This window comes from Pseudopodoces humilis, chromosome 13 (assembly GCF_049639895.1).
Source record: "Pseudopodoces humilis isolate 2021_Gansu_Grassland_sample_001 chromosome 13, ASM4963989v1, whole genome shotgun sequence".
Classification (NCBI taxonomy): Eukaryota; Metazoa; Chordata; class Aves; order Passeriformes; family Paridae; genus Pseudopodoces; species Pseudopodoces humilis.
In genome coordinates, this window is record NC_142212.1 from 4681606 (window position 1) to 4708386 (window position 26781).

At 40.4% G+C, this 26781-nt stretch overlaps 1 protein-coding gene across 14 annotated transcripts in view; it reads right to left on the bottom strand.

The window, feature by feature from the left end:
• The window catches only part of DOCK3 (dedicator of cytokinesis 3), a 183288-nt gene that overhangs the window by 71135 nt on the left and 85372 nt on the right, over positions 1–26781 (bottom strand). For 9 of the 14 annotated variants that reach the window (XM_088061616.1, XM_088061615.1, XM_088061614.1 and 6 more), the window contains exons 10-15: positions 19829–19910; positions 15399–15459; positions 13277–13424; positions 8641–8729; positions 6416–6541; positions 2989–3006 (exon numbers count right to left, since the gene is read on the bottom strand). In XM_088061616.1, coding sequence (XP_087917742.1) covers positions 2989–3006; positions 6416–6541; positions 8641–8729; positions 13277–13424; positions 15399–15459; positions 19829–19910 — 524 coding nt within the window. The remainder of the gene's footprint in view (positions 1–2988; positions 3007–6415; positions 6542–8640; positions 8730–13276; positions 13425–15398; positions 15460–19828; positions 19911–26781) is intronic. The other 5 variants (XM_088061622.1, XM_088061619.1, XM_088061624.1 and 2 more) reach the window with 1 other exon arrangement.

A 26781-nucleotide genomic window follows, 5' to 3' on the forward strand; every position in this document is an offset into this window, starting at 1 on the left:
TAGCCCCATGCTTGTGACAGCAAATCCTGCATTTTGGGGGAAAACCAGGCAGGTACCTCAGCTTGGACCACAGAGGCCTCAGGTCTTCACAAACAGCAGCACAGAGCGAAAAACTGGGTGAGCTGTGGCCTCCCATCATCAGAACAGGGATAAAAAGTGCTACAAGGCCAGTGGGCCACAGTATTTATAGAGCAAAGCCTACTGATGCAATTTTAAACTGAGATCGCTCTGCTGGGTGGCTGTCAAGGATGAACTGAAAACCTCACAAGAGTTTTCAGAATGGGATTTGTTTCAAAGCCCATTTCTCTACAATTGTTTTCCAGTTAAAAACAAAACTAAACTTCCTTTTAGCATAATCCATGCACCTTTTATATACATGGTTACTGACATTAATTCTGTATCAAATACCTTGAAAGACAGTATTTTCCTTTATAATATTAAAAAATAATGTGTTATGGGGCTCTTCCTTTATCAACTCCCTTCACCTTTATTGGGGTTTTGTTTTGTTTGTTTTAACCTGTTTACAAAGCTCAATGTCCAACATACAGTTGTTTAAACTATAAATCATAGCTTGGGGAGGTTCACTTGTGTTGAAAGGAAATCCTTTCTCATATCACCTAAAACTATTTTAATAGTAATGGGGGCAAAAAGGAGTGGTGGAAAAGGCTACATGAGCCAAATATTGATTTTGCATTTGCAGTATAAAGGAATGTACTGGGAGACTTCCAAATAGTCATTTATCATTTTCAAGACTTAATAACCTGAAGCAGCCCAACAGCCACTCCTTGTCTGCTGCCCAGCAGAAGAAATGGGGGTATAACCTGACAGGGTGTGTAGCTTTTCCAGTGGAAGACTGACTTTAACTGCAAAATAGCAACAATTTACATGAACTGTCTGAATTCAAACACATTTATTCAGGGATCCTAAAGATTTTGGACACTGAGGACGGGAATGGTCCCTGTTTTGTGCAGAAGAATACTGTATCAAAAAAGGGTACATAATTCACAGAAGTTTCTGCAGGAGAGACAGACACAAATTTCTGATCACTCAATTCTAGCAACTTATTTTTGTGAGCTGGGAATGTTTTGTGACTTTGTGGACACATAATGTATCTCTGCAAGCTGGGGAAAAGTGGCAGCTCCCAGAAGTCTGCATGTGTAGGTCTAGTTTCAACTAAGTAAAATAGCTATTTATCCAGAGAATATTGGATTTTTTAAGGTGGAAGTTTAATCTTTAACTATTTAGGCAGCCAAGGGAAAAAAATCAGAATATTAGTGTTTAGGTCTATTTTTATCAAATTGCTCAGCTGGCCCTATTCACTTAGGGCCTCACACATGATGCACTGTCTGCTGGACTAACACCCCTGGGTTTGGCATTTCTTCAAAAATAGTGGCATTTCACAGAAGAGTGAATGGGCAAGAAAGATAATCGGAATATCTTCCACAATGGCTTCTGAAGAAAACCCAAACCTGTGCATTTATGTCCCATCTGTAAATGAACAACCAGAGCCAATCAGCATCACCCCAATGACCTGAGCCAAGTTACAGCAGCTCAAACTGAGGACTTGGGCCAGCAAGGAAAAGCTCTGAAGCAAATCATGAAGTGTAGAGGATTTCTGTTCATGTGCAGTGCTATCACATGTTGTGGCTGTATTTGTTCAAGCTCTTTGCAGGGGAACTGCTCTGCTTCCTGGCTCAGGCTCTCACATGACCCTGGACATTCCCTCTCTGGATGGTCTTCCCTGGAAGCTGCTACTTTGGAGGGGGCCAGTGATGGGTCCCTGATCTCAAAGAGCAAAACTCCACCCTCACCTGGAGCTGCAGCTGCTTCCAGTGCAAACACAGCTACCTGGGAAGGGCAGGGACTTCAGCACAACTGAGCTGACAGGAGCAGCTTGTGCTCATCACATCACTCCTCCAAACCAAAGGGACAAGGACAAACTGGCCAAGCATCAGTGGGGAGGGTCTGCAACACCCCTGGCCTGCTTTCTGGTGCTCCTCTGGGACTCGTTCCCAGTCTCATCCTCCCACTGGGTGATTTTCCCTGGCTTTACCAGTGACATCCCCCTGACAGCCCTGTGAAGCCCCCCCATATTCCCACTGTATTCCTGGCACTGTCCCACACTCTGGGAATCCCATTCCATCCATTTCAGGAGCTCATTTCTCTGCCCCTTCACCAGCCAGGCAGCAGGTTTTTTTTAAGGCCCATATTCTTGAAATAGTTACAGTGAGCAACTATTAACACAATTGTAAGCAATATTACAGCAGCTTTTATCTGCTGCCTCTATGGCAAATTAAATTAGCTTTTTTTTTTTTCTCCGAAGAGGACATTATGCAAGTTAAACTCTGTGTGCTCCTCCAGCTTTCACTGAACAGAACACAATTGTTTCAAAGAAAAGGGAAAAGCAATACTTATTAGGTTATTTGCTACCCATTGTTTGACTTCTATGTATAGAAAAGAATTTATACAATGCCCTCTATAATGCAGTGATTTCCCTGGAATAGTTGCCTTTCAGTAGTAGGAAGTTGTTTTTTAATGCTTTTTGTCTCCTCCAACTTTCCGCTTCCACAAGTTTATTTATAACAATAATACTTTATACTCTCCCTGTAGACACTTTTTGGTGATAGTTATTACATAATTATGTCTTTTGGTCTTGTTAACACTCTTGCCATGAACATTCTGAGAATGGCTGATGGATTTTACCATGTCCTTTCCTCAATGTACTTTTGCCATGACTTTGTGCTCACTGACTGAACAGATGCTGAGATGTTAATCACCTGTTTCTCACAGATTCACCCATCACAGTTACTAAATTTACCTGAAACCCTGAGGTATGAAGAGAGACAAAGTCTCCACCTCCCTGTTACCAAAGTTTCTCTGTGTTGTTATGATTCGTTGTCTTTATCAATCCCAACATTCCATGGAAGAGATGGAAATGGAAAAAAAGCAAGCAAAAAGCAGACATTACACAGAAAAGCAGAAACTTACACCCAACAATCTTCATCTCTGCATCAGAAACAAAGGGGAGAGAATAAAGGGAAAGGAACAGGAGAGAAGCCAGGAAATTAAGACAAGGAGAGAGAAAAAAGAGAAAGAAACATCACTCACGAGTCGGAGATGAAGCATGCACTTTTCATCAGAGGATCAAAGGAAAAGACAGAATATTTATCAGCACATGGGCAAGGGGAGGGATGTCCTTGGGGGACTGACAAACACCAAGCCTGTTCAACAGATTTCTGCTCAGCAAGTCCTGCACAAAGCCCAGCTGCAATCCCCAAGGAGCAGCACAGGCCTCTCTGCTCTCAGCTCGGGGAAAGGTAAAATTGGCAGGATCAGATGCATGGCTTTAAATTCAGGAGCAATTTAGAAAAGATATGGAAAAAAAAACCAAACCACAAATGAATAAAACCCCACCATAACTTCATCAGGAGGCTGGTTTGACCGAATTCCCTTTGATTTTGCCAAAAAAAGATATCTGAAGTCTTTATGATGCTCTTGTCAGATTACAACACAGTAGGAAACAACGAACATTTTATCTTTACAAAGGAAGGCAGGAAGAGTTGTTTTGTATAATATTAAGCTTGTTCTGCATAACCATGCATAATACAAACCCATAAAGACCAGTTTCATTTTGTTTCTTAATGATGACCAGCTACCACTGATGTTGCTCCTATCTGAGGGACAGAAAAAGAGTGCTTGATACAGGGAGCTAATGCTACTGTCTAGAACACAAAAAGGGATAGGAATACAGTAATGAGACACAGCTACAGAATTTTAATAGTTAAGATGTACACATGTGAAAGGATTTCCTGTTAAAAAAGAAAATGAAAACATTCAAACCTATGACAAATATAATTAAGTTGAAGTGCTAGAGCTATTTACTTTTTTAAAAATAGATTTCTTGGTTCAGCAGAATGATCACTGCTTTTTAAAAAGTACCAGGTGACATAACCTTTATTAATTGATTCATAAAAAACATTTTCAAGCCACACTGTCCTGAAAAATCTGTACCACTTGCAAAATACAAGCCATGAACTTTCTGTGCAGTCTTCTGGAAGAGGAAACCCTGTGTTTAATGGCAAACAGTTCTGAAGCAAAGCAAGGAAGAGATGGCTTGACAAAGACTATTAAAGCAGCAGACATGGCTGAGGACTGCTAATATGTGTGACAGGCTTCAGTCTTTGGCTGGGGTTTTTTTGATTCTTTTTTTGGTCATGTGTGTCCCCAGTGAATTATTTTTCAACTTCAGACAATACTCATAAAGCAATGAATGTTTGATCCTGGCTGTAGAAATATAAGCACAAAGTGAATTGATAGACATTCCTTGTTCATGTAGCTGGGCCAATCCACCTCAAAGGTGACACAAGCCAAATGTTCTGTCCTGGATGTCAGGCAAACTCCACCCCCAGCTGGATCTGTTGTTTTAAAAGCAAACAACAGGCAAATATCTGCTGTCACTTGAGTATGTCAAGCATACTTTGATTTCCAAAAAAACCCTTGGTTAGTAATTAATGAACACTGTTTGCTGCATCAGTGGATTTCCACTACATTTCAATCTCTTCATTTTCCAGAGATTTCATTAATCTGGAGAATACCCAAGACAATGAAAGATGTTTTTTTGGAGCCCCATTCATGACTATCCCTCTCTTCACAGAGAGTAGAGCTCCTCTCTACTCTGGCAATGTCCTCATTTGTAAATGAACTTTCACTGTAGTTATACTTCCTCAACTGCTTTGCTCTTCCTACTTGGTGCTTACAGACACATACAAACTGCCTTCCCTCACAAATAGAACCATTATTCTTACAATGCCTAAAGCTTTGCATCTAAACTCAATATATGAAAACCTCTTGTAGCACACCTGGAATCAAGGAGAAGTTCTGTGCCCAGATCCTCTAGAGAGGCAGGATATCATCTTAAAACCCCAGTGTCTTCTCCAAAAAGAACTGTAGTTCTCACAAAGAGAATCTGGAAATGGATTAGCTGCAATGAACGGAGAATTTTAAAAGCTTAGGGCAGTACTTTTTGTATGAGCACTGCTGCTGTTTGCTCAAGCCCTGGCCCAAAGCAGCAAATACAGGGGACCCACTGTGCACTTCACAGAGGGGCCAGGGCCCAGAAAAACAAAAAAAAAATTGCTGAGGGGAACACTGAGGACACAAAGCTGTTCCTTCAGTAGCCTGAAGCACCTGAGGTACAGCTTTATCCACAGAAATGGAGGATCAAGCAGTTCTTGCAGGAGAATCAATTCCCTTGCACAGGTGTGTAAATGTGACACATCCAGCTGTGATCTCAATTACAGCAGATCACCTTGCAGCTGCTGTGTCTGTACATCAGCCTGAAATAATACATCTTTTCCCTGTTTGAGTGCTTTGGGTTATGCCTGGAACTGCTGTAAGATCATTGAGAACCAAAATTTATAATTGGTTTTATAGCCCACATCCTCTGCTGCTCTGTTACCACCATCTTCAAGCTCATTAGTAAATATACACAGTTGTTCTAAATCTTTTGACTCTTTAGTTTCTAGAAATGCTTCCCACCTACTCCCTATTGTATTGTGGTTTCTGAAGAGCTTCCATAATGAGGCTACAACTACTTCTGGTACTGATGTCTCACTGCAGCCTTTTGAGTAATAAAATCTGATGCTTTTCCCATTATGCTTTCACCAAATCTCCCATGTCTGTAAAGTCATCTGTGGGCTTGCTCATCACAGCAAGAGTAATAGTTCAAATGCTACTAATTAGCAAACCCATTTCTTATCAAAAGTCAAGCCACTGGAACACCAGGTTTTATGTGGTTGCATGACTGCCCACATTCTGGGTTCTTCTCTTAAATGAACTCTTGGCTGTGCTGGGGCTGCCAAGCCAAGAAGCATCTCCAGCTGCTGCTCCAGAGGTGAGGAGCAGAGGAAGCACAGCAGAGCTGCAGCCAAGACATTGCATGGACCAGCTGCTCTGAGAGGCCAGAGGGAAAATCTGACCAGGTCTGCACCTTCTCTGCTTCTCATTACAAAAGGATCACACAAACTCAAAAACATCAAGGTTGCAAAGTGGAAACTCTTTTTTTTCCAGGACTTGGATTGTTGGGAAGAAGAAATTTCATGCATTTAAAAAGAAATGTCTCTATGTTGAGTGAACAAGAGGGATATTAACTGGCAAGGGGTTATCAGTTAATGGGGAATATCAGCAATCTTTCCAGATCCCCTTCTGTCCACGTGATTTTAACACCTTCTATCACTGCAATGTCTGTTCCTGACAATGTTTTAGCATTTGCCTCCCCAAATCTGGCATTTCCTGATAAATAAGACAACTCCGTTACAAATCTTACTCAAGCGAAGTGCCCATCCCAGCTGCACTTGACTGGGAGAGTAAGAGAAAATAATGACTAACATTTTCAGCTTGGAGCTGCTCTGTTTACCTGGCATTATGACATCAGGAAATCCCAGCTTCCTGGTGACAGAAACGCCTCTGTTAAAGATCATGGGGTTTTCCCTTCGGATCTGCTCCATGTCGCCACGAAGAAGCTGAAGAGATATTATAAGTCCTGGGAGAAAAACCAAACAAAGAGGTTCATTACTTCTGATCTAAGAATTAGATTCTGTGTGTATAAAGCATACAGGTAAACTAATGTTTTGCTCCACAGTTAATTTATTACAAGACATAAACACAGAGTTCTTTTCTCCCTTGGAGTAATTGAAAATTGAAATGAAGGAAACAAAATTGTTATAAGGGATCAGTTAAGAGCACAGAATTATATTAAAATACAACTCATAACAACCAGAATACTTAATTTTGAAGACATGTCCCAGGATACAGAAAGCACTTCCATTATTTCTATTCCTCACATGCAGCAGGTTACAACACACGTATGAGCAATGCCGCCTCTGTCTGAGGGACCACCAACCACACAAAGCTCTGGAACATCTCTAAAATGCCTTTAATCCTGCTTTATACCATGAAGAAAACTTAAATCTCAAAGTGGACCTTTTCCACTCTTTTCTTTAACTGCTTCATAGAGGGATGTTGATTTTAATGAAATTCCCAGCAGTTCCTCAACATGTTTCAGGAGTGCAAACTGGCCAAACTGACTTCAGCAACCAGCTCTGTTGTTCAGTGTATCATCTGAACAGCTGGACTAGGAATAATTACACACTTAATCTCAGTCCAGATGTTTTCTCTACTTGCTTTTAATTTACAGCATAGGAGAGTGTACTTGTAAAATTATGAAGTCCAGCATCACCATACAAAAAAATACCAGAACTAAGCTCTGCCATTCAATCCCAGTCTCACCTGCTGAGCACACACTACCAGCTCCACATATCCATGAGAATTACCTGCACAGAGCAAATTTCCACATTCTTTATCTCCTTAAGTGTCACTCCTCGTAAAGAGCTCTTCCTGTCATTTGTGTTCACTGCCCAGAACAACACACACCAAACCAAGCCCTGCCTTGGATGCACATTCTTGCATGAGCCATTCAAAGTGCTGCTCTTTCCTAAGAGAAATTAGGCTTTGTGACCAATATTTAGTCACCATTTTCAGACAAGTTACCAGGGGAACACAAGGAGTATCGTGTACCTCCCACCCACTTCCTGCCTTCTCCCCTTGAAGTCATTTTCAAGCCTGTTATTTGGCTTCAGCCAAATAAGTAGATACCCAGATTACATGAGGATTGTATAAATTTAATGAATACCTGGAGTTGGGATGAAAAAAATGAGCATAAAGCCCTAAAATGAAGGAAAAGAAAGGCCAACCAGCCAGCTGGCCAGTCAGCATGTATGTACTCAAAAGCTGCCAAAACATGGACATGCAACTGCCCAGCTGGGTAGGCAAGAGAGCTCTGCAGGGAAAACACAGGCTCTGAAACCATGGAAAAAATCCAAACCCTTTGAATACCATGTATGAGGATGTCTGTGTGTACAGAAGGTTTCCCAGCACACAAGAGACACATGTCCATTAGAAATCAGCCTTGGCTGGTTTTGCCACTCACATGAAAACTTGTTCATTTTATATCCTTGTTTGCTATTAAATACAAACCAATGAAAAAAAAAATTAAAAATTCCAGTGTAAAAAGACTGGAGCAAATTTGCAAGTTCAGACGTTACTCAAGTTTTCAAAGTTATAAAGAATTTAGGAAGATCCTTTAATTATGACTAGTAGATAACTTTAACAGGAGGAGAAGCAGGGAATTAAATCAGCTTTACACACAGTAGAATCCCAAATTTGAAAATTGTTTTATTTGCTTATTGTTGTGCTCAATCTCTTCTATGGGAGTGTGCACCGTGTATTCCACTACAGTGTCTCAATATGCAAACAAGCAAAATTAAGACAAATTCAGTATTTGGACATCACCGTGATTCAGGCACTTGGTAACGAATGCAGAACTGGCTGTAATGAAGCTGAACTGTATCCTATCAGCTGCTTCATTTGGAATGGGAGAGCAGTGATATCTCTGAATTAGCAACTACAGACATCATTACATGAGGTAAACAGATAAGACAGGATTTACTTTCCCTATTTATCTGTCATTAGCTACGAAAGGAAAACCTCACATCTCAGTGAATTTCTCTGCCACAAATAATCAGCTGTTTCCTAAAGGAGATGTTCAGCTGTTCTGAGGAACAAGCTCAAGGAGATATTTACCATAGTTGGAGCTGGGGGCTGTGTATTTGGTGCTGGACTTGCGGATGATATTTTCATGGATCTGGCACCATTCGTTTTCATTGTTACACCTAAAATAAAAGAACACTAATTCAAGTTAAATGCTTTCTGTAGAACCATCTTTGAACACGACAGTCAACCTTGCTGTAGAGATAATATGAAAGTTTGTAGGGTTTGGATGAATGAGAGAAATACCACATAACTCTTATTTTATTTTTACAAGTGGGAGGAAATAAGATATTCTCTAATAGTGATGTCCTTTCAATGGACACTTTGGAGCTGGTCATGAGTCTTCTGTCATCAAAGCCATTGTTCCACTCTTCAGATTACGACAGAATGAAGAAAGCTCTGGACATTCTAGCTGAATTCTGTCATGTAGAAAATAAGTGCTACACTTCTGCTCAAGATCCAAAGCACAACATGCAGGAATTGAAGTACCACTGAGACAGGAACCAAGGAAACCAGCCCCACGTTCTGAGGCCAGAGGCTACTGTCCCTCAGCCTGGGGAGAGAAAGGCAGAAAGCTGAAGTGACCCTCTTGATCAAACTTTTACATGAAAGATGAGCCATTTCATCTTCTCTCATGTGAAAAATATGGCACCTTTACCACAAACAGTGCTATTGGTTAAAAAGGAAAGGAAAAGCAGTATGTTGCTCAAGACTAACTGCATTTTAAATACAGCTGTGCTTTATTTAAATCACAACAGCAAGATTCAATGATTCCCCATGAAGTCAGCAATTTTTAACTCAGCAGCAATAGTGAATCTCATTTCTTCTGAAAAGCAATTGAATTATACAGTTTAATTAAACTTCTGTCCTATTGACTCTTAAAGGTTAAAAAAAAAACCAACAAGCTAATACTCCAAGCTTCAGCTCCTAGGAGTTTTGAGAAATAAATCACTTTGCAAAATTTCTCCAAGGATATGACCGTTTTTTCCCCTTTTTTGCTTCCCCACAAGCGTACAACATGCCAGCACAGCCAGGGTAAGACCCACACCAGCTCTTGGGAAGACGGTGGGGATGTTTTTGTTTGCTGCATTATGTAACTGAAGAACAGAAGAAATTCAGGCTATCTACAAGTAGGAGCTGGTAATTTCCTGCAGCTTCAGTCTTGCAAAACCATGTGCTGCCAAGAATGATGAGGTAACCCCCAAAGCCTGTGAGGGCAAAATTACTGACACCCCCAAATGTTCTTAGAACAGCAAAAGGAACAGAGACAGTTTGGAAGAAATGAAATACTCAGAACATTTCACTTGCTCTACTTCCCTCCTCCTGTAAATATTATGTCCCTTCTGAGAAGACACTCCGGTTCCCACAGTCACACAAGGCAGATTAGCATGAAGTGACCTTGCAGAACTTCACAGAATGGTAAACTGACTGTATTTGTACTCCGCAAAACAATCCCTCAAAATCAAAACACAACAGATATAAGGCATTGATGGACAGTACAAAACCCCTGCCAGTAATTGTGGTGGTGTGTGCTAATTCAGCTCACTCATCAAGAAAAAAATTATCTTCACATTGTCAACACATTAAAAGTCATTTATCCTACTCCATATAATATTCTCCTAAAAGCAGAGAGAGAACCTATAGCACAATCTCTACGCCATCCTCCCTCCTCACAGTTACAAATAAATGTCTAACCTGTGGTGATTTTTAAGCTACTGTACCAGCCTCTGGAGTGGTTAAAATAGGTTTCAGCCTCCAATGACTTATGCCTGCAAATTAACCTGCAACCAAGTTATCCCAAAATCAACTGGAAAGGCAGCTTAAAGCCAGCTTTGTTCCAAGTGCTGGTGGATGCTGCACTTTGTATTTCCTGAGTGCCAGGAAGGAAGATCTCCCAGCTTGGACAGGCTGGCCTGGAAACGCTTGGAATGTGTCTCCCTGTGTTCACATTTTACTTGTCCAAATACCAAGTATATAAAAGAATCTATTTCCCCTTTAAATAAGAATTTTCTCCTGAGCCATCCATCACCTTTGAGGCTGGCTGGTTGTGCAGCAAATGCACATTTGGAATGTTTTCCATCCCACAGCAGCCCCCGGTGTCAGCAGCTGGGGACAGCAATGGGATGTGAGCTCTTGTCCAGCTGGGCAAACAGCAACAATGGAACAGCAAAAGGGAAAGGCATTCAGGCATTAACGGGTAAGAATTTTAAGATCTAGGGCTGGAGAAAGAGGGAAAAAAATATTGAAAGAAAATAGGACAGAAAAAAAGAAACAGAACAAGTGAATATGGAAGAGAAATGCATGAAGTTTTCAGAGGAATTGTAAGATAAACACAAAGAGTAACGTTCAATGAGCAAAAAATTTCATTAAAGATAAAAATTAATACAAAATATTAAGTTATTTCTGAAAAAATGGACTGAGAATTTAACTTCCATCTCACTTTTAAATTATTTTATATATATATTATAAAGAATAATAAAAGTAAACCTTTATGCTTTTGCATAATGAGCTTATAACTACAGCTGTGGTACTCTATCCTCTTAGGGAGATTTTAATATGACTGTGGGATTAACAAAGAGGAAAATCTCAGCTGTGAGAAAAAAAATATTTTTCAGACATAAATCTTTAACAATAATAAGACAAGCTGAGAAAGACTGGTGAAGTAAATTGATTTTTTTTTCCCCTCCCATAAGCATTCTCTTGTGTATTCAGCAGAAGTCTCCACTGACAGACCATGTATTTGTTTCAGCCTTTGTTAGGTTTACAGTCTCTCAATTTTTTTCCAGCTTCTCCCTGTGAGAAGGCTTTTCTAGCTGCCTCATTTGTGGCAGCTGTATGCTTTAGCCACATTGTGTATAAAATGAATGCTTTTTACTGCTCCTTGAAAAACACAGATACACCTATCTCCTTATTTCATCTTTAAGATGTTTCGGAGTTGGCCTGAGGCATTTTAACAGTAATCAAAATGAGAGCAGCAGGTAACAAAATCAGTTCAGGGCTGTTTAAGCACTCATATTCAATTTTAAACTTCCAAAGGACAAAACCCTGTCATTTCAATTGTAGCCTACGAACACGAAAAGGCAGGTTAGCTAAAGCAGTGTGCAAAGACGATGCAGGAGACAAACCTGTGAAAACTATCATGAAAGACCAGCAGCTATCAAAGCTGCAAGGGGATGAGCTGGTGCCTCTCAGATATATCCATGTTCCCTCCTGAATATTTCTGCTGGAGGTTTACACAGAACACTGCAAACAGCAGCAACATAAAAGAATGATGTACAAGCCTTAAAACAGCCCAGGAGAGTGATAATAGTGATAAAGAATTACAAACATCTGATTACAGAGCTGAATTCAGCCAAGCGCTCTCCCTGCCCACATGAGGAACAACTGCTGCAAATCTGCTGGGGAATTTGGGCAAAAACTGGGCTCTGGGTGCTGTGAAGGGAATCCATGTTATCAAAACACTGCAGATTAGCAGGAAGAAAGGGGAAGCTCTGTATCCTGTGATTTTTATTTCATCACTGTATGAAGACTGTGGGTTGCTCTAAAGGGCTGTGTGACTCCACTTGTCACTGACAAAGTCTACTGTTCCAACAAGTTTTTTCTGTTCTATTTTTCAGAAGCTAAAGAGGCATTAAATGGGCAACAAAACAAATCTAATAATCAGAATGTTCCATTTCTGTAAACATTCAAAATGTTGCAGTTGCAATACATTAACCATATCTACAAAGCCAATAGAACTATATAGCCAAAACCCGCTGGTCTGAGATAAGCTGAAACTGAATGTGACAAAAGGCCAAGACTGGCCAGATTCTACTGACAGAGAGAAGAAAGATGACCATTTTCTTCCCTATAATTTGACATTTTTGCTACAATTTTCATAACTTTTGGCAAAGGAAGAATGAAAGAGCTGACTCTGAGAGACTTTTGTTAAGACTTAAGAGATTTCTAATGTATGAAGAGACATCCAAGAATCTTCAGTGAACAGTAAAAGACATTTTTTCATTTAGTTTCCCTTGAAGGTCACATTTTCTGCTGCTGAATGCACATCTCAAAGAATGACAAAGTTCCATAACCCACCAAATTATCTTATTACTCGCAATAGTGGCCACAGACCACAAAGCAGTGTCAGCTGCCTCAGCCCATCTGCAAAACAGATCTTGCCAGTATTTATCCTCACTGACAAGGGATTTAAATATTCCCTGCAGTCTCCAGACAGTTTGTCTGTGGCTTCTTTATTACAACTGTGAGACCACATTTCATAATAAGAATTTGTTAGTTCAAATTTCAAAATTACAAATAACTGAAGACAGATTCCTGCTCAAAAAAATGTTGATTCCTTTTGAGAATTTTGGTCACACGCTGTCGACTTCAGTTGTTTTCTACTTCTTTTGTTGGTTACCATGAGTAGTAAGGAATAGCAGATGAGGCATGAGTTATTATTCCCTCCATCAGATGAAATGCAGAACATTTCTTTGGGTTTGAGCTCAGCAGATTTTAAATAATTCACATTAATAAAAGAGCAGCTTTGCAAGTCACATAGATTTGGGCAATATTCAATAACTTCTGAAGCATTTCATACACCTGAAACATCTGTGGATAATATTCATTAGTTTCTGTGAGCTGCTGGAATAATAAAGAAGCAAAAAACTTGCTTCTAGGAGCTACTCACGTGTAAACTTTGAGCACAAAGTCCTTCTCTTCCTTGATTTCAGAGATGGACTGGAGCACATCCATGATACTCAGCACTGCGCAGCCGTAGGGGCGCCGATAGTGCAAATGTGGGGGGCCTTTCTTGGAGTCATTGAGCAACATGCGGCCTAAAAGGAAGGAAATTCAAACATCAGGGATGGACACGCAGCCACATCCTGCCTGCTGTGATCATGACCCCACTGAACACACATCCAGTACACTGCAGCTCCAGGCTGAGACTCCTGCCTGGCTCTGGAGGAGCCCCATGTGCTGGGCTGGTGCCAGCCCAGGGATGCTGAGCAGGACTGACACAGCCCCAGGGCTGCCTCTGCGAGATCCCCCTCTCCAGGAGCCCGGGGGGCAGGGTCTGGGAGGGGGCACAGCCAGGAGAGCTGACCCACACTGGCCAAAGGGATGTCCCACACCACATGACAATAAAAGGAGAAGGAGTGGGAACATTTGTCTCGGCAAGGTTTGGCTCTATACAGACTGAGGCCTGGCTTCCTGGGAAGTGGCTGCACATCAACAGCTGACAAAGTAGAGAATGAACCTTTTGTTTTCCTTTGCTTCTGCTCATGGCCTTTGCTTTATCAGACTGCCTTTATCTTCACCCACTAATGTCCTTCCATCTCATTTCCCCCCACCCCCATCCTGCTGATGAGAGGAGTGACAGAAAGACTTGGAGGGCTCCTGGTGTCCACCTGGGGTCAACCCACCACAGCTTTTCACTCCTATACTTCTCAAACCCAGAGGTCCATTTGAAACTACAGCTCACTCAGCCAAAAACAGTCAAGGGCAAAGTGAAAAGCATCATGTCTGGCCAGCTTTGATTTGCAGCTCCATGACACATATTTGCATCCAGCTGGGCTGACTACAAATCATCTGTGGATGAGCCAAGAATATGGCTTGTACTCACCAGTCTGACCCACACGGAGATTCGCTGTGCTCCTTCCTTCCTTGCACAAATTCTCATTCAATTACTTTAAGGGAATGTGTTATATATTGTATATAATATATGCAATATTCTATATTGGTTGTTTCTCATGTTTGGATGGATCCTTCTTGGAACACAGGAAGGAGAATTCTGAGGTACAAAGCTGCTCAGTGGTTAACTTCCTATTACTGAGACAGCTTTTAAATAGAGCCAAGGATGTCAAGGCCAGAAAAATCCCTGTGATAATCAAAGTGAACTTGTAACATTACACATAATAATTTGTGCAGCCCTTGCATCAAGGTTAATACAGCATCTTTCTACAAGCTTCATTCATCACCTCAAGTGATAACAGAGCAAATCTGACGTGTAGGCAATTATGACATGGGAAGTTAGATAATGAAACCCCGACCTCTCTGACACATTTGTGGCTCTGAAGGCACATTGTCATTCCCAGGACAACACACAAAGCTCTGTTTAGAGCTGCTGTGCTTCAGAAAAGGTGTCTGTGGCTGGTAATGAGTGTGAGCAGTGACTGGACTGGCAACAGGCTTAAAAACCCTTTCCTTGCAAACACTGCCTGGCCATTCTTCAGTCACCTGAAAACGTGAAACACACAAATGGCACTGCACTACTCACTTGTTTACAGTAATACAGCTGAGGAATCTGTCTCTCCTGCTCCTACTGTTAGCATTTTAGGCGTAGTATTTAAAATAAATTATACTTAACACAGGTGAAATATGTACTTGCACCACAGACTCCTAAAGCAGCAAACAAATCTTGATATTTATTTGTCTAACAGCCTCTGATTTATTTGATATGGATGGTCAGACATGCTGATGTCCTGCCCTGTAACCCAGCTATAACACCAGTAAAAGGATCTCATTTGAAATTTTTAAACAATAAACAAAAAGCCTTCTTAGTTTGTCCCTCTCCTGTAGATGCAGCATTTAATCAAAATTTTTTCATTGTTTCATACTCAGAAAAACAAAATCACCGTTAAATAGTCATCAGTAACTTTCCAACACTTGGCTCCATATGGTGTGAATGTCAGTCTATGACTGAGTTTTCTAAATGTATAAATCATCATAAAGTCAGCTAATTAAAGCATACATTTAAAAATAAGAGCTCTGTTTATTACGTATATTTCAAGCACTAAATCATACCGTACCTATTCGGATTACATGAGCAACTATGTACAAATCCCTCTTCATGTCCTTGCTGCTGAGATCCTGAAAGATTGGAAAAAAGAGAGACATTCCAACATAAGTGCCTGCAACTCTAAATGTGGATGAAAACTCTCAAGTCCCATGTTACTGAAAAGCAGGTCAAGACTTTTAAAAATGAGCTTCAAGTAAAACCAAACAGGAAAAGGAGAACCTACAGAAGAACAAAAGGAAAGTTGAAGTTAATGAAGACAAGTAAGTGTTATTAACTGAGAAAAATTTAAAAATAAGGAAATAAATTTAAAAAATACATATAGGACACTTTTCAATAATTCATTACCGCAACATTTTTGCATTCATATGTCAGAAGCTTAATTGCAATTTCCTTGGTATGTTGTAGTTTTCATTGATAACTTCATAAACAAACAGCAACTTCTGAGACATTCCTCCTTCTTTTTTTTTTTTTTAGTTACAGGTAAGGTCTTGGAAGCATTTCTTCCTAAAATCCCGTTTTCCCTATGCCACTCACCTCCCAGACAAGACTTTCAATAGATATTTACTGGGAGAATATTCATCCTTCTTTTAGAGTGATGCAAAAAGGCTCCTCGTGCTCTACAGCAACAGCTGCTGCCTCTTTCTCTACTAAGTGCTGTCATCTCACTGTCAGGTACTACTTACACAAAAATTAACTGGAACAGTCCCTGATTCACATAAAATCTCGTGGTTTTCTTTATAAAGCTCCTCAACTACGAGGTATTATAATCACTGCAAAAGGAAATAATGCTATTTTTATATAAAGAGGGGAGGAAATTTAAACTGTGGACATCTAAAATCTGTCATTCCTAATCTGAACCCATTTAGAATTAAAACCTGCATTTTGCTGAAAGCTAAAACATGAACCTTAAATCACACAGGGAATTTCTTTCCCATGTGACTTGAGAAGCCAAACCTCAACCAGTGAGACTGTGATGGCAATCACAACTCCAGATTATGGTGCCACACAGCACAATAAAAGCTGGCACAGTGACTCAGAGCTAGGCATAAAGGGAATTTATCCTAAGGAGCAGTTTCAATCCCTTCCCAATTGTGTTATATTGCTAAATTACAGCAGGCAAGTAATACATTCCTGGCTGTGCGCTCCCTTGCTCTCTAACAGCAGCTCTGTATTTCCCAGGGCAGCATATGCAAGGAGCTGCAGAGCCACTGTTTGGGACGCTGCTAACCAGCAGATCTGTCTCTCCAGAGCAAAAGAATGAAGCTACAAAAAGCATCCTTAGCATTTCCTCCTCAGGCTCGATTCTGCTGCTGCACCAAGAAGGGAACACACTTTCTAGGCTTTCTCTACTACCCAACATACCAGGGCGACATATGGTACCCTTTATATTGCATGTCTTGGAGACATGAAGTTCCACACTAAAAGGGATTTGACATAGTTTTAATCTCAGTAACGCCTGACGAGACATTTCAAAAAGCAAAAAAACCAGGAGGTAATACTTAATGTTCTAGAGAGCAATAGATTCCTGAAAATATCTGTGCTTTGACAGGGGGAATTTTATTATACCATCAGATTACCAGTTCTAATTAACAGCAATTAAAAAAACTATTTTTTCAAAGGGCAGCTGTCAAAACATCAGAAAACGGCAGGGCATGAACATATTGATGGGTTCACACTTTAGCTGCTTTTACAATTTCACAAATATACTGTGTCACAGGCAAAAGACAAAAAATGTGAGCCCAGATGGCCTTGCATTTCAGTTTGTAACAGCACAGTCTTTTTACAAGGCAAGAAATTCATACTATGACATGGACCAAACAATCAAAAGCCCCAACCCCTGTGAGGAAGTTCTCAGATAATTCCTCTGCAGAGAATCCATGTACATCTCCTAGAACCAGGAGGGGATAAACTACATTTACTGCTTATTCTTAGGACTGCATCCACAGGGTGGGGATTTCCCACATCCTTCTGAGTTTCCTAAATTATACTGATACCCAACATAATTCAATTATAATTCTAACTGAATGGTTTTTTAGAAAATCACCCCTAAATTTTCCCACCTGTATTGGGTATGGAAGAGAGTTACTCTACAATAATCGTTTGTTCTTTACAGTGTTGGTTTCTGGAAAGGTCTGCTTGTCTGTTAAAAAAACCAAACACCATCACAACCACCCCCGAACCACTGGAATCAAGGATACCTGTCTGCCACTAATTAGTTATTTAACTCAGCTGCCAACCTCATAGGCCACAGAGAATAAGGTATTTAACAAAAATAACAACCTTATACAGTGTAGTTACATTTTAATTCAGATCCCAGAATGCTTCTAATGTGTGCACCGGCTGAGGTTTGCTTGAGTGAGCTTTGATCTCCAGAGCAAGAAGATTCTCACCTTTGCTATGATTTGACAGCAGATGTAAAACCAAACCTGGGTAATTTTGATATCTTACACAAGGAGACAGCTGAACCCTTAGAAGTAACAGAGGCAGCAGGAAAAGACAGGGATCCCTTGAATTATCTAAGATATGGACTGCTTGCCTTGGGGAAAGATGAGAGTTTTAGAAAGATACTGTGGTGTGGTGAGGGAAGGCAAGGAAATAAATAAAGAGATTGAAAGTCAACATGAGCACAAGCTTGGGAGCAGACCTGAAAATCACAGAACTATCTTATCTTAGAAGCATTGCATAATTAAGAAATTATGATAAGATAGAACCATTGCAGATAAAATGGTTATTCAAAAAAGCAAATATTTATTGTTCTTTCACTGCACACTTTGGAAAGTTCTTTGAACATATCGATGAAAAATACTGTTTTAGAAGTGTGAGATTTTTTTCAGATAATTTTTCCATTTATAATTCCTGTTACATAGAGTATACATTCATTATAATTCTTGTTATGTAGAGTGCACATTCTACAGCAGATTAGTGAGAGAGTCTAAGCACCTCCACCAGCCAGTGATGGAGTCTGAGCACCCTGGAGAGCTGAGATTGCAGCAGCTTCGGTATTTTTGCACAGTGATAGGAAAGGGAGCTCAGGAGATATCTCTGATCAGGATTGGGACTGCACAGCAAATGTCTGCAACCCCAGAGCTGGCTGCTCTTGGACTACACACTAGCCCTACTCAGAATATGCAGCAGGTCTCTCCTGGAACTGTGCCATGGCTGTAATTTATCATTCTTTTTTAAAGGGTGTAAGGGCTGGTTTGCAGATCACCAGAGCAAACCTGTTTCACACTGTTCACCACACAGAGAGAAACAGGACACTTGTTCCATGACCCCAAGTCATGTGACATGGGTGAGGGTGGGGAAATTGGGTGCCAAAAATCTTTTCCAAAATGATGCACCTCAAAGGCCAGAAAGTGCCAAAGTCATACAAAGTCTTTGCTGCCTTCTGGGAATGTTCCTAATGCTGCTCTCCTGCCTTTCAGCTGACTCAGACACCAGTGCTGAACCTTAACCCCTGCCCACCTTCTCTCAGCAGGACCAGGCTCTGGCCTTGAGTTACCATCTCCGGGGTGACACTGTCACTTCTGCTGATGTTCAATCAGCTGGCAGCTCTTCCCTGATGGTACCAAAACCAGAACTGTACTGATGTCGCAGCCAGGTCAGTGTGACTCTTGGATTGCCTCTCCCATATCCAGATGGAGACAGAACTGATCATCCTTACACCTGGATCTATTCTGTTCCCTAAGAGGAGGAACTCTGCTGCCTTCTTAAGGGAGAGAGCAGTGGGTTCAGTGTCCAGCCCTGCCTGACCTCAGAGAGTGTCACTGCCAGAACCAAAGCTCTGCCATCTCTCTTCTTCACTGAAGGTAAAAATACTTCTGCTACTGAGCTTCCAGCATGTGCACTAACTAAAGGTGACTCATGAAGGAAGGTGTTTATCACACTTGAGATCTGAGATTCCTTACAGTTATTCTGTGAGGAGCTGTTATATTTCAGTGTCTCTAGATGTTCATATTCTTTCTGAGGAGAAGTAGCAGATAAAACGATGGTCTGACACTTGATTGTGAGGAAAATTTAAACACAACTTAAGACCAGTGCAGAAGGGATTTCTGACAAGGGCATGTAGGGACAAGACAAGGGATAACACTTGTCTGATTTTCATTCAGAAAAGAGTGCCTTGTTTTATGCTTAGGCCATCAAAGCCTTTTTCTATGCTCTGTTATCTAAGAGCACAGCACATCCAATGAAAATATTCAAAATTTCACACTATCTGCAGGAACAAATGCAAGGATTTCATAATATTCACTTAGCCATAAAAACAATTTAGAAGTACATTCACTTTCTATGTTAACATTTAGTCAAACCATAACAAAACTTAGAAACTGTTTCTGTTCTACTCATTGGAATATATTGTAGAGGAAGAAGTGAGTTTCATTCCCCTCAGGAAACCTCCATCCCCACTCCTGTGAGGGGAGAAGAAAGGGAACAGACACGTACTGTGAAAAGTGCACACATGCGATCGATCTTCTCTGGATTCCTGGGGCCCCCGTTCTTGTTTAACCTCACCATGAACCTCTCACTGAAAAACAAACAAAGGTAAAAAAACCAATGAGCTTTTCCTGTGCATACTTCAACAGAAAAATACAGGTAGATTTAGGTTTTATTAAAAAAAGATGCGGTGGTTGCTATAATTCCAAAGTCTATAAAACAGTATTCATTGGTCTATACAAAATTACATGGAATAGCACAGATTTCTAATAGTAAGTAGTCTGCATGTGAAAACATTGTGTTGATGCATATTCATGATGCAGTAACATTAAATAATGTGAACATAAGCACAGAACCTGTACACATTACAACTCCTCCAGGCAAAGGCTAAGGAAAACTTGCTGAGGGGTACACTGTCTTTGGTAAAACTGAGTTCATTAAAATCCACTCAAAACTAAAAGTTACAAGAATACCAATTAAGCAATCTCCTTCAACACAGAACATTTATAGAAGCAAGACAGGAATTCAAATACATTAAGATTTGATTGCTCTAACTCTTACCAATCAAATTAAGCACCCTTTGATGAATAAAACCAGCACATTTAGCCAGACTGCAAAATGAACAATCCTCACAATGCATGGGAAGACAAGGACATTTGTTTTATTTCTTAAGACGGAGAATTTATGTGTAAAAGTAAGCTTGATGAGAAATTTTTTTCCTAGTGTGCAACAGCCTCCTGAGTACTGACCAGAGTTTTCTTCCTAGATTGTCATAGAAATAAAGTGAGAGCACATCATTAAATCTTCCATTAAATCACAGATCCTTTCAATCCTATCCAGTACTACTGCATCAACTCCAGTAACCTTCATTTGATACATCTGCCAGCATATTATCCACTATTGGCCTGAAAAAATGAAAGCACAGTGTCCACAGTACCTCCTTTGGCAGCTTGCTCCAAGAGCCACACATCCCTGCTGTTAAAGCACATGGATTAGGGGAAATGCCTGATTTCAGTGCACAGCCACTGCTTTTTGTCACCCTTCTGCATCAAAGACCCCTTTAGAGAACCTCATTTCTTGCAGGGCAGGGATATCCCCACACACAAATAAGCCATTTAACATTGTTAAAAAAATCCAAGAAAAAGTGCTGGAATGATTTTGTAGAGCTCACCCACAGTGAAATTTTTCAACAGCATTTGAGGAACAGTTCTAAAGCTCTAAGATTGTAACAGTCAGGTACTGAGACCACCTGCACCATAAATACACACACATCTGGGGGTTCCACAGAGGTGAAGCCAAGTTCCTGCTCATCCTAACTGTGATTTATCAGACATCACCTCTTGGCCCTTCTACACAGCTTTATGCTGCAAGTTCATGTGACCTGTCCATTATAAACACTGATTTATTTTGAGAATTATTATTTTTGTTGAAATGGTCCTTAATTCTTGAACATGACCCATACATGTCATTATACTCCTTTACATAATAACTTGTGTAAGTTAATGATGCTCAGCAATCCAGATCATCCTCTCTGGCTGTTTCATTCTCCCTGTCACTCACTATTACTCCTATCTCCAGGTATCCCACAACCCCATTCAGTTATAATTTTAATTAATTTCCTACTAATGCTTATAACCTCAGAGACTGCTTAAATGCCACAAAGAAATCCATAAGAATATCTGATATCTAATCATTCTTTTGCAATGTCAGTAAGTTAAGAACATTGTACCAGATGCTTTAATGACATGGTAAAATCCATTATTTCAGTAAGAATTTTGTGATGTGTTAAGTGGAGAGCAGGACAATACTAGAATTTCACAACATTACACCGACAGTCACATTAAAACAACATTACATCTTCATAACTACCTCTGTCTACCTAATACATAAATCAATGTTACATATTGTATTTTAGATTTCCAATAAGATGTAGTCTTGAACTTTCAAGACTGGGTTTTTTTTAGGGTTTTTAAAACTTATTTCAGCTCTAATGAGCATTTCATTTTCATGCAGGAGCTGAATGCAATACTGTGTGCCACAAAATTCTGTGCAGACTGTCCCTCGGACAATGGCAGGGAAGGGGCTGCCAAGTCTTTGAGCTGAGCTGTCTGTATGGATTTCATTCATTAACAAAAGCTGTATTGCTTAGTGTGCTTTTAAAGCACCCAAAGAGGGATATTCTGGAGACTCACTTGATGGTCTCTTGCAAGGTTTTCTTCCATTAATAAGTGGAAACCTTTTAAAGCTTGCAATTCATTTTTCCTTATTAAAGCCATGGAGCAAATCTGGTTCCTGTTCCCCTATTCCAGTGCTTTTCAAGAAATGAAGCAGGCACCACCTTTCTCACCTGCCTATTGATCACCTGTTCCCTTATTCCAGCCCCACTGCAGCAACAACCTTTACATTCCTTCCTTTAATTTCCAATCCTCTCTTGAGTCCTCCTGTGCTTGTGTGAATAAACAATTAAAGGGACTTTGAGTCAGCAGCAGCATTTGAGAACTATGGAACAGGAAGAGGCATTTGGCCAAAGGAGATTCATGGACAGGAGGCAGAGAGCGACAGGGTAGCAGTGCCAAGAGGCCACCCCAAAGGACCAAGCCAGCTGCAGTTCTCCCTCCTTTCCTTGCACATCACTTCTCCTAAACTTCTGGATTTGTTTCTCATCTCCAGCATTCCTCTAATCTTTGATATTACTACTGACCAAGAGCAGTTTACTATTATTCTGCTATTCTGTTACTATTCTCCTAAGGTCTCACTGGTGCTGATACTGTCAGGATCCCTGGAATAGGACTGGAACCTTTTTAAAATGGTGACCCACATTATGAACTAGTTAGTCAGCTACTTCCCATTTTACAACCACAAATTTATTTCTATGTCAAAGCAAATCTGGAAGAATAACCCTGTTTCCAATGACCTGAAAATCCACTGCCTTCATCTACCACTGCAGGTCTGCTTTTAGACAAAAATACACACATTTAGGGTCAAGAAACTTAATGGGAATTCAGTATCTTCAATTCTTCTTTTAAGAGCTACGTCTTTGGAAAACGTTATGTCTCCAGTGTGTCTTTTCCTCAAGCTTATCTTCTGCACAAGGACAAGAGCATGCACAGAATCTAGGAAATGTTAAGTCCAGTTTAGGAAGACTGAAGTATCAAATCTGAATAAGCTACATGTGGAAATTAATTAAAAGCCCAGTAGTTATAATTGCCAAATGAGTGGTAGAAATGAAGCATGGGAAGTACAGAGATGCAATCTGACTGCTTGATCCTACTGCCCAGAAGAAAAAAAAACATGAAACACCCACAACCAAAATCAACAATCCAATATAAGTTTTCAGCTATTCTGAATATACACCAAAACTAGTCCTTTTGCATAAACTTGGAGAAAAATGCATCAAAACTGAGAAAAAAATTCACATTTTTACCCTGCTGAGCTCAGACCCAAGAGCCACATCAGAAGCAGTATCTTAAACAAAAGCTTATTTATTCCTCTTGCTCCTATATGCTATAAGTAAGCTCCAATTACTCTAATTGCAGCATCTCCTCCTGTGCTAATTCACATCACAGAGAAACCACCTCTTGTGCAGCACTAAGCCAGGGTTTACAATCACTCTCATGATTAGTAATTGCTACAGCTCCTCAAATATAAGAACCACTGCTCTGACAAGCAAAGTCAAACAGCTTCTTGTTCATTCGCTTGAAAAGGAAGAAAAATGAAAGGAGTGTAGTGTATCACTTCTTGGCTTCCCCAAAGTGACTGAAAAGCAGGACCGTACTGAACTCTGCAGAAAGGAAGGAAGCCATCAATGGTTTGGGATGTTACAATTCAGCATGAAAAAGGGGGCAAACAGGGACAAAAATTATTGTTGGGTGAGCAGGAGTGGCATTGTGCTCACAAGGAGTTTTTGTTGTTGAGGTTTGTTTGTGATGTTCTTTGTACAATGTGTGAAGATGACAACAAAAGAAAAGGGCTGGCAAAGAGCTTGGGCTGGGCTGGTGAGCCCCTTGTATTCATTCATGGGCACGTTTCATTACTGGGGGTGTTTCAAGACAAAAATCCTGACTGAGCATCAATTTGCGAATGGTGATACAGCACTAACAGATGCAAAATGCCAAAGCTGCGGAGGGCTGCAGATTAATTTTCTGTTTGAATTGGAGACTGGTGATAAAGAACATGGAGTAAAAAAATTAATTCTTCAACAAAGTATAGGAGATTGGTTTTCTGAAGCAGGAAAACCAAAAACAGCAGCACATTAGGGCTTCAATCTCATTAGGCAGAATCTTACACCCTTCCCTTGCCTTAAATCATGATCCAAGCAGCTATTTATCTCAGAAACAAAACCTCCTTCACTCTATCCATTCCAACTGAAAGGGAAAAAGTACATATGCTCCCTAATTTTTCTAATTTTCCTCAGAGCTTCTTATTTCCTGATAAAACTGGGAGAACTCCGAAAAATCCCAATATAATTAAAAATACCTCAGTCCTTTCTCAAAAGCTGTATTGGATTTTCAGAATTTAGTGTGTGGCCAACTCCTTCTAAGAACACAAGTTATTTTAAAAATATGTATTGGTCCATGACACATGTAGAAGTGCTCATGGAAAGGGGTACAGTGATAGCAGAAAAGATCATACAAGAGCTTGTATTTTAGACTTTCTAAAGAAGATTTTTAGACAATCTTCTCTTTGTGTCTCTCCAGGTTTCTTTCTGACACTTTTAGTGTCATGTAAAACCTTAGCTGCATGCAGAATACAAACTCAGGAACAAAAATTGGGAAATACTGCCACAGAAGCCAGAAGTTTTCAGGAATAAGCTACAAACACTTGCCTAGCCAGGACAGTTCATCTCCTTTCAGTCCTACTGGTTAAAAAATAAATGATAAGCACGATACTATTTAATTTCTCCTTGTTCCCCTCCCCAAAAAATCTCTTGTCTCTTCTTTGAAGAATGTTAACATACCTGACAATAATTCTAGAGTAACATATGAGCTGGCATACGAGTACCACAAGCACTTGAAGATGCTACCGTAAAAGCACTGTATTTTGTCCCAAATAAATCTCAAGAACAAGCTCCACACAGGCCATTCAGGAGAGAGCTTGGGATGAGCTGGTCACTCTATGGCAACTAAACCTTGCCAACATTTCCCTTCAAAATATCCCAGCCTGGCTGTGCACACCACATTTCAGGCAGTTTACTTCATCAGTGTCAACAAATACTGCATTCTTCCTCTCCCTGTGTGTACAAGCTCTACAAGAACTATATGTTGACCAGATGAACGGAATTATATGTTAGGAATTACTAGTATAGGATCAAAGCATTTTCTTAAAGCTGAAAAAAAAGGAGCTTGTTTCAAAACATGAATTAAGTTAGGAGAGAAACACCATGAAAGAGATCTCTGGGACTTGGTGGGAGTGGGAAGGGGAGAGAAAACTGAACTATGGTCTCAAAACCTTACAGTTTGGACGAGCTAACATTTGCATGCTTTAACTTGGGAAGCTGTTCCTGTATCAAAAAGGAAGTGCAGTGACCCAGCAGAGCAGAAGTTTTAAAACCCCAGGGCAGCAGCATTAGCCAGTTTTCCACAAAGCAATTACTGCTCCTCACCATCCTATTTGGAGGCTGAGTGAAAACCAGGCTCTACTGTCCTGGCTTTCCATTTGTGCTGCAGCCTGCAATACAGTTCATGATAACCACATGAGGCTTCTCATATTTGCTTGCACAGCTTCACACAAGAAAAAAATAGACTTTTATTTTCATTCCACTGACCAAATTGGAAACTAGAAATTTGTCCAAATCTCTTGAGTTTGTCAACTGCAAGAGCATTACCACAGCCAGTGACTGAAATGGTCACATCAGGACAGCACTGCAGCCTGATGCTTTTGAGAACACCCTGTAGAAATTTTCTAAAAAGGAAAAAAGCCTCACTTTCAGGAGCACGGTCCCATGTCCACAAAGAAAGCACACACCTATATCAACATTTTAATAATTTCCCATTGTGAAAAATAATGGGTTTTACTCTCGAAAGATAATTTAAGCAGTAGGAGTATCCTCTGAAAAACCTTTTCAAGTTTATTTTCTGTTCATCATGATTATCTTATAGAGTTGCTAATTTTTGCTCATCCTCTTGGGAAAAAAATCTAGGTCCTTACAGCTGCTGTAAGACTGACCTAATAAGAAAATCTCCCAGAGCTCCATAAAATGAGTCTCCATTCTCAGTGTGAGTGCGACAGGAAGCCAGAGCATATGTACAGAATGGACCTGTGTCTGTGAAGAACTCAATTCCCATTTCCAGTGTAAAGCAACAGCATGTCCCAGATGCCAGCAGTGTTTGAGCAATCCATCATCGATAGCGGTCACTGCAGAGCCCTTGAGACAGGAGCATCACCTCTGCTGAACTTTCTGTTTGTTCTCTGTCTCAACAGCGACTCGTGGACTGTTTAAAAATCTTCCTTTTCAGGCGAGTGCTCACAGAGTGTATTTGGTTTTTCCCCTTTTCTTTTGTTGGGGGAGGCAGGAGAATTCTTTCCCAAGCTGTCTTATCCAGTCACTGCAATAACCCCGTTTTCACAAACAACTGAGGCACAGTCCACTGCTTTGGTTTATGGAGTGTATTTTATAAAGACATCTTAGAGAAAAGAACACCAAATCTGTGAGGGAAATGAATCTGGCCCTGAGAAAACGGCTCCAAGCAACACAGTTTGCTTCCCTGCAAATTCAGGCTTAATGCTCATGAATTATTAAATTACCACATTGGCGAGAAGCCCCGGGGGAGGATTACAGAGCTTACAGTAAGACTGTTACTGCAAACACTGGGTTTCCATGGAAACAGAAAATAGTGAAAATAACTACCTGTCATTTCTCTTGCCACATTCAAGGGAAAACCACCACAATGTTAAAGTGTTATTGAGGCTTGCAGGGGAAAGGGAGCTAAGCACCAATTACATTCTCCTTGGCTTCTCGTGAC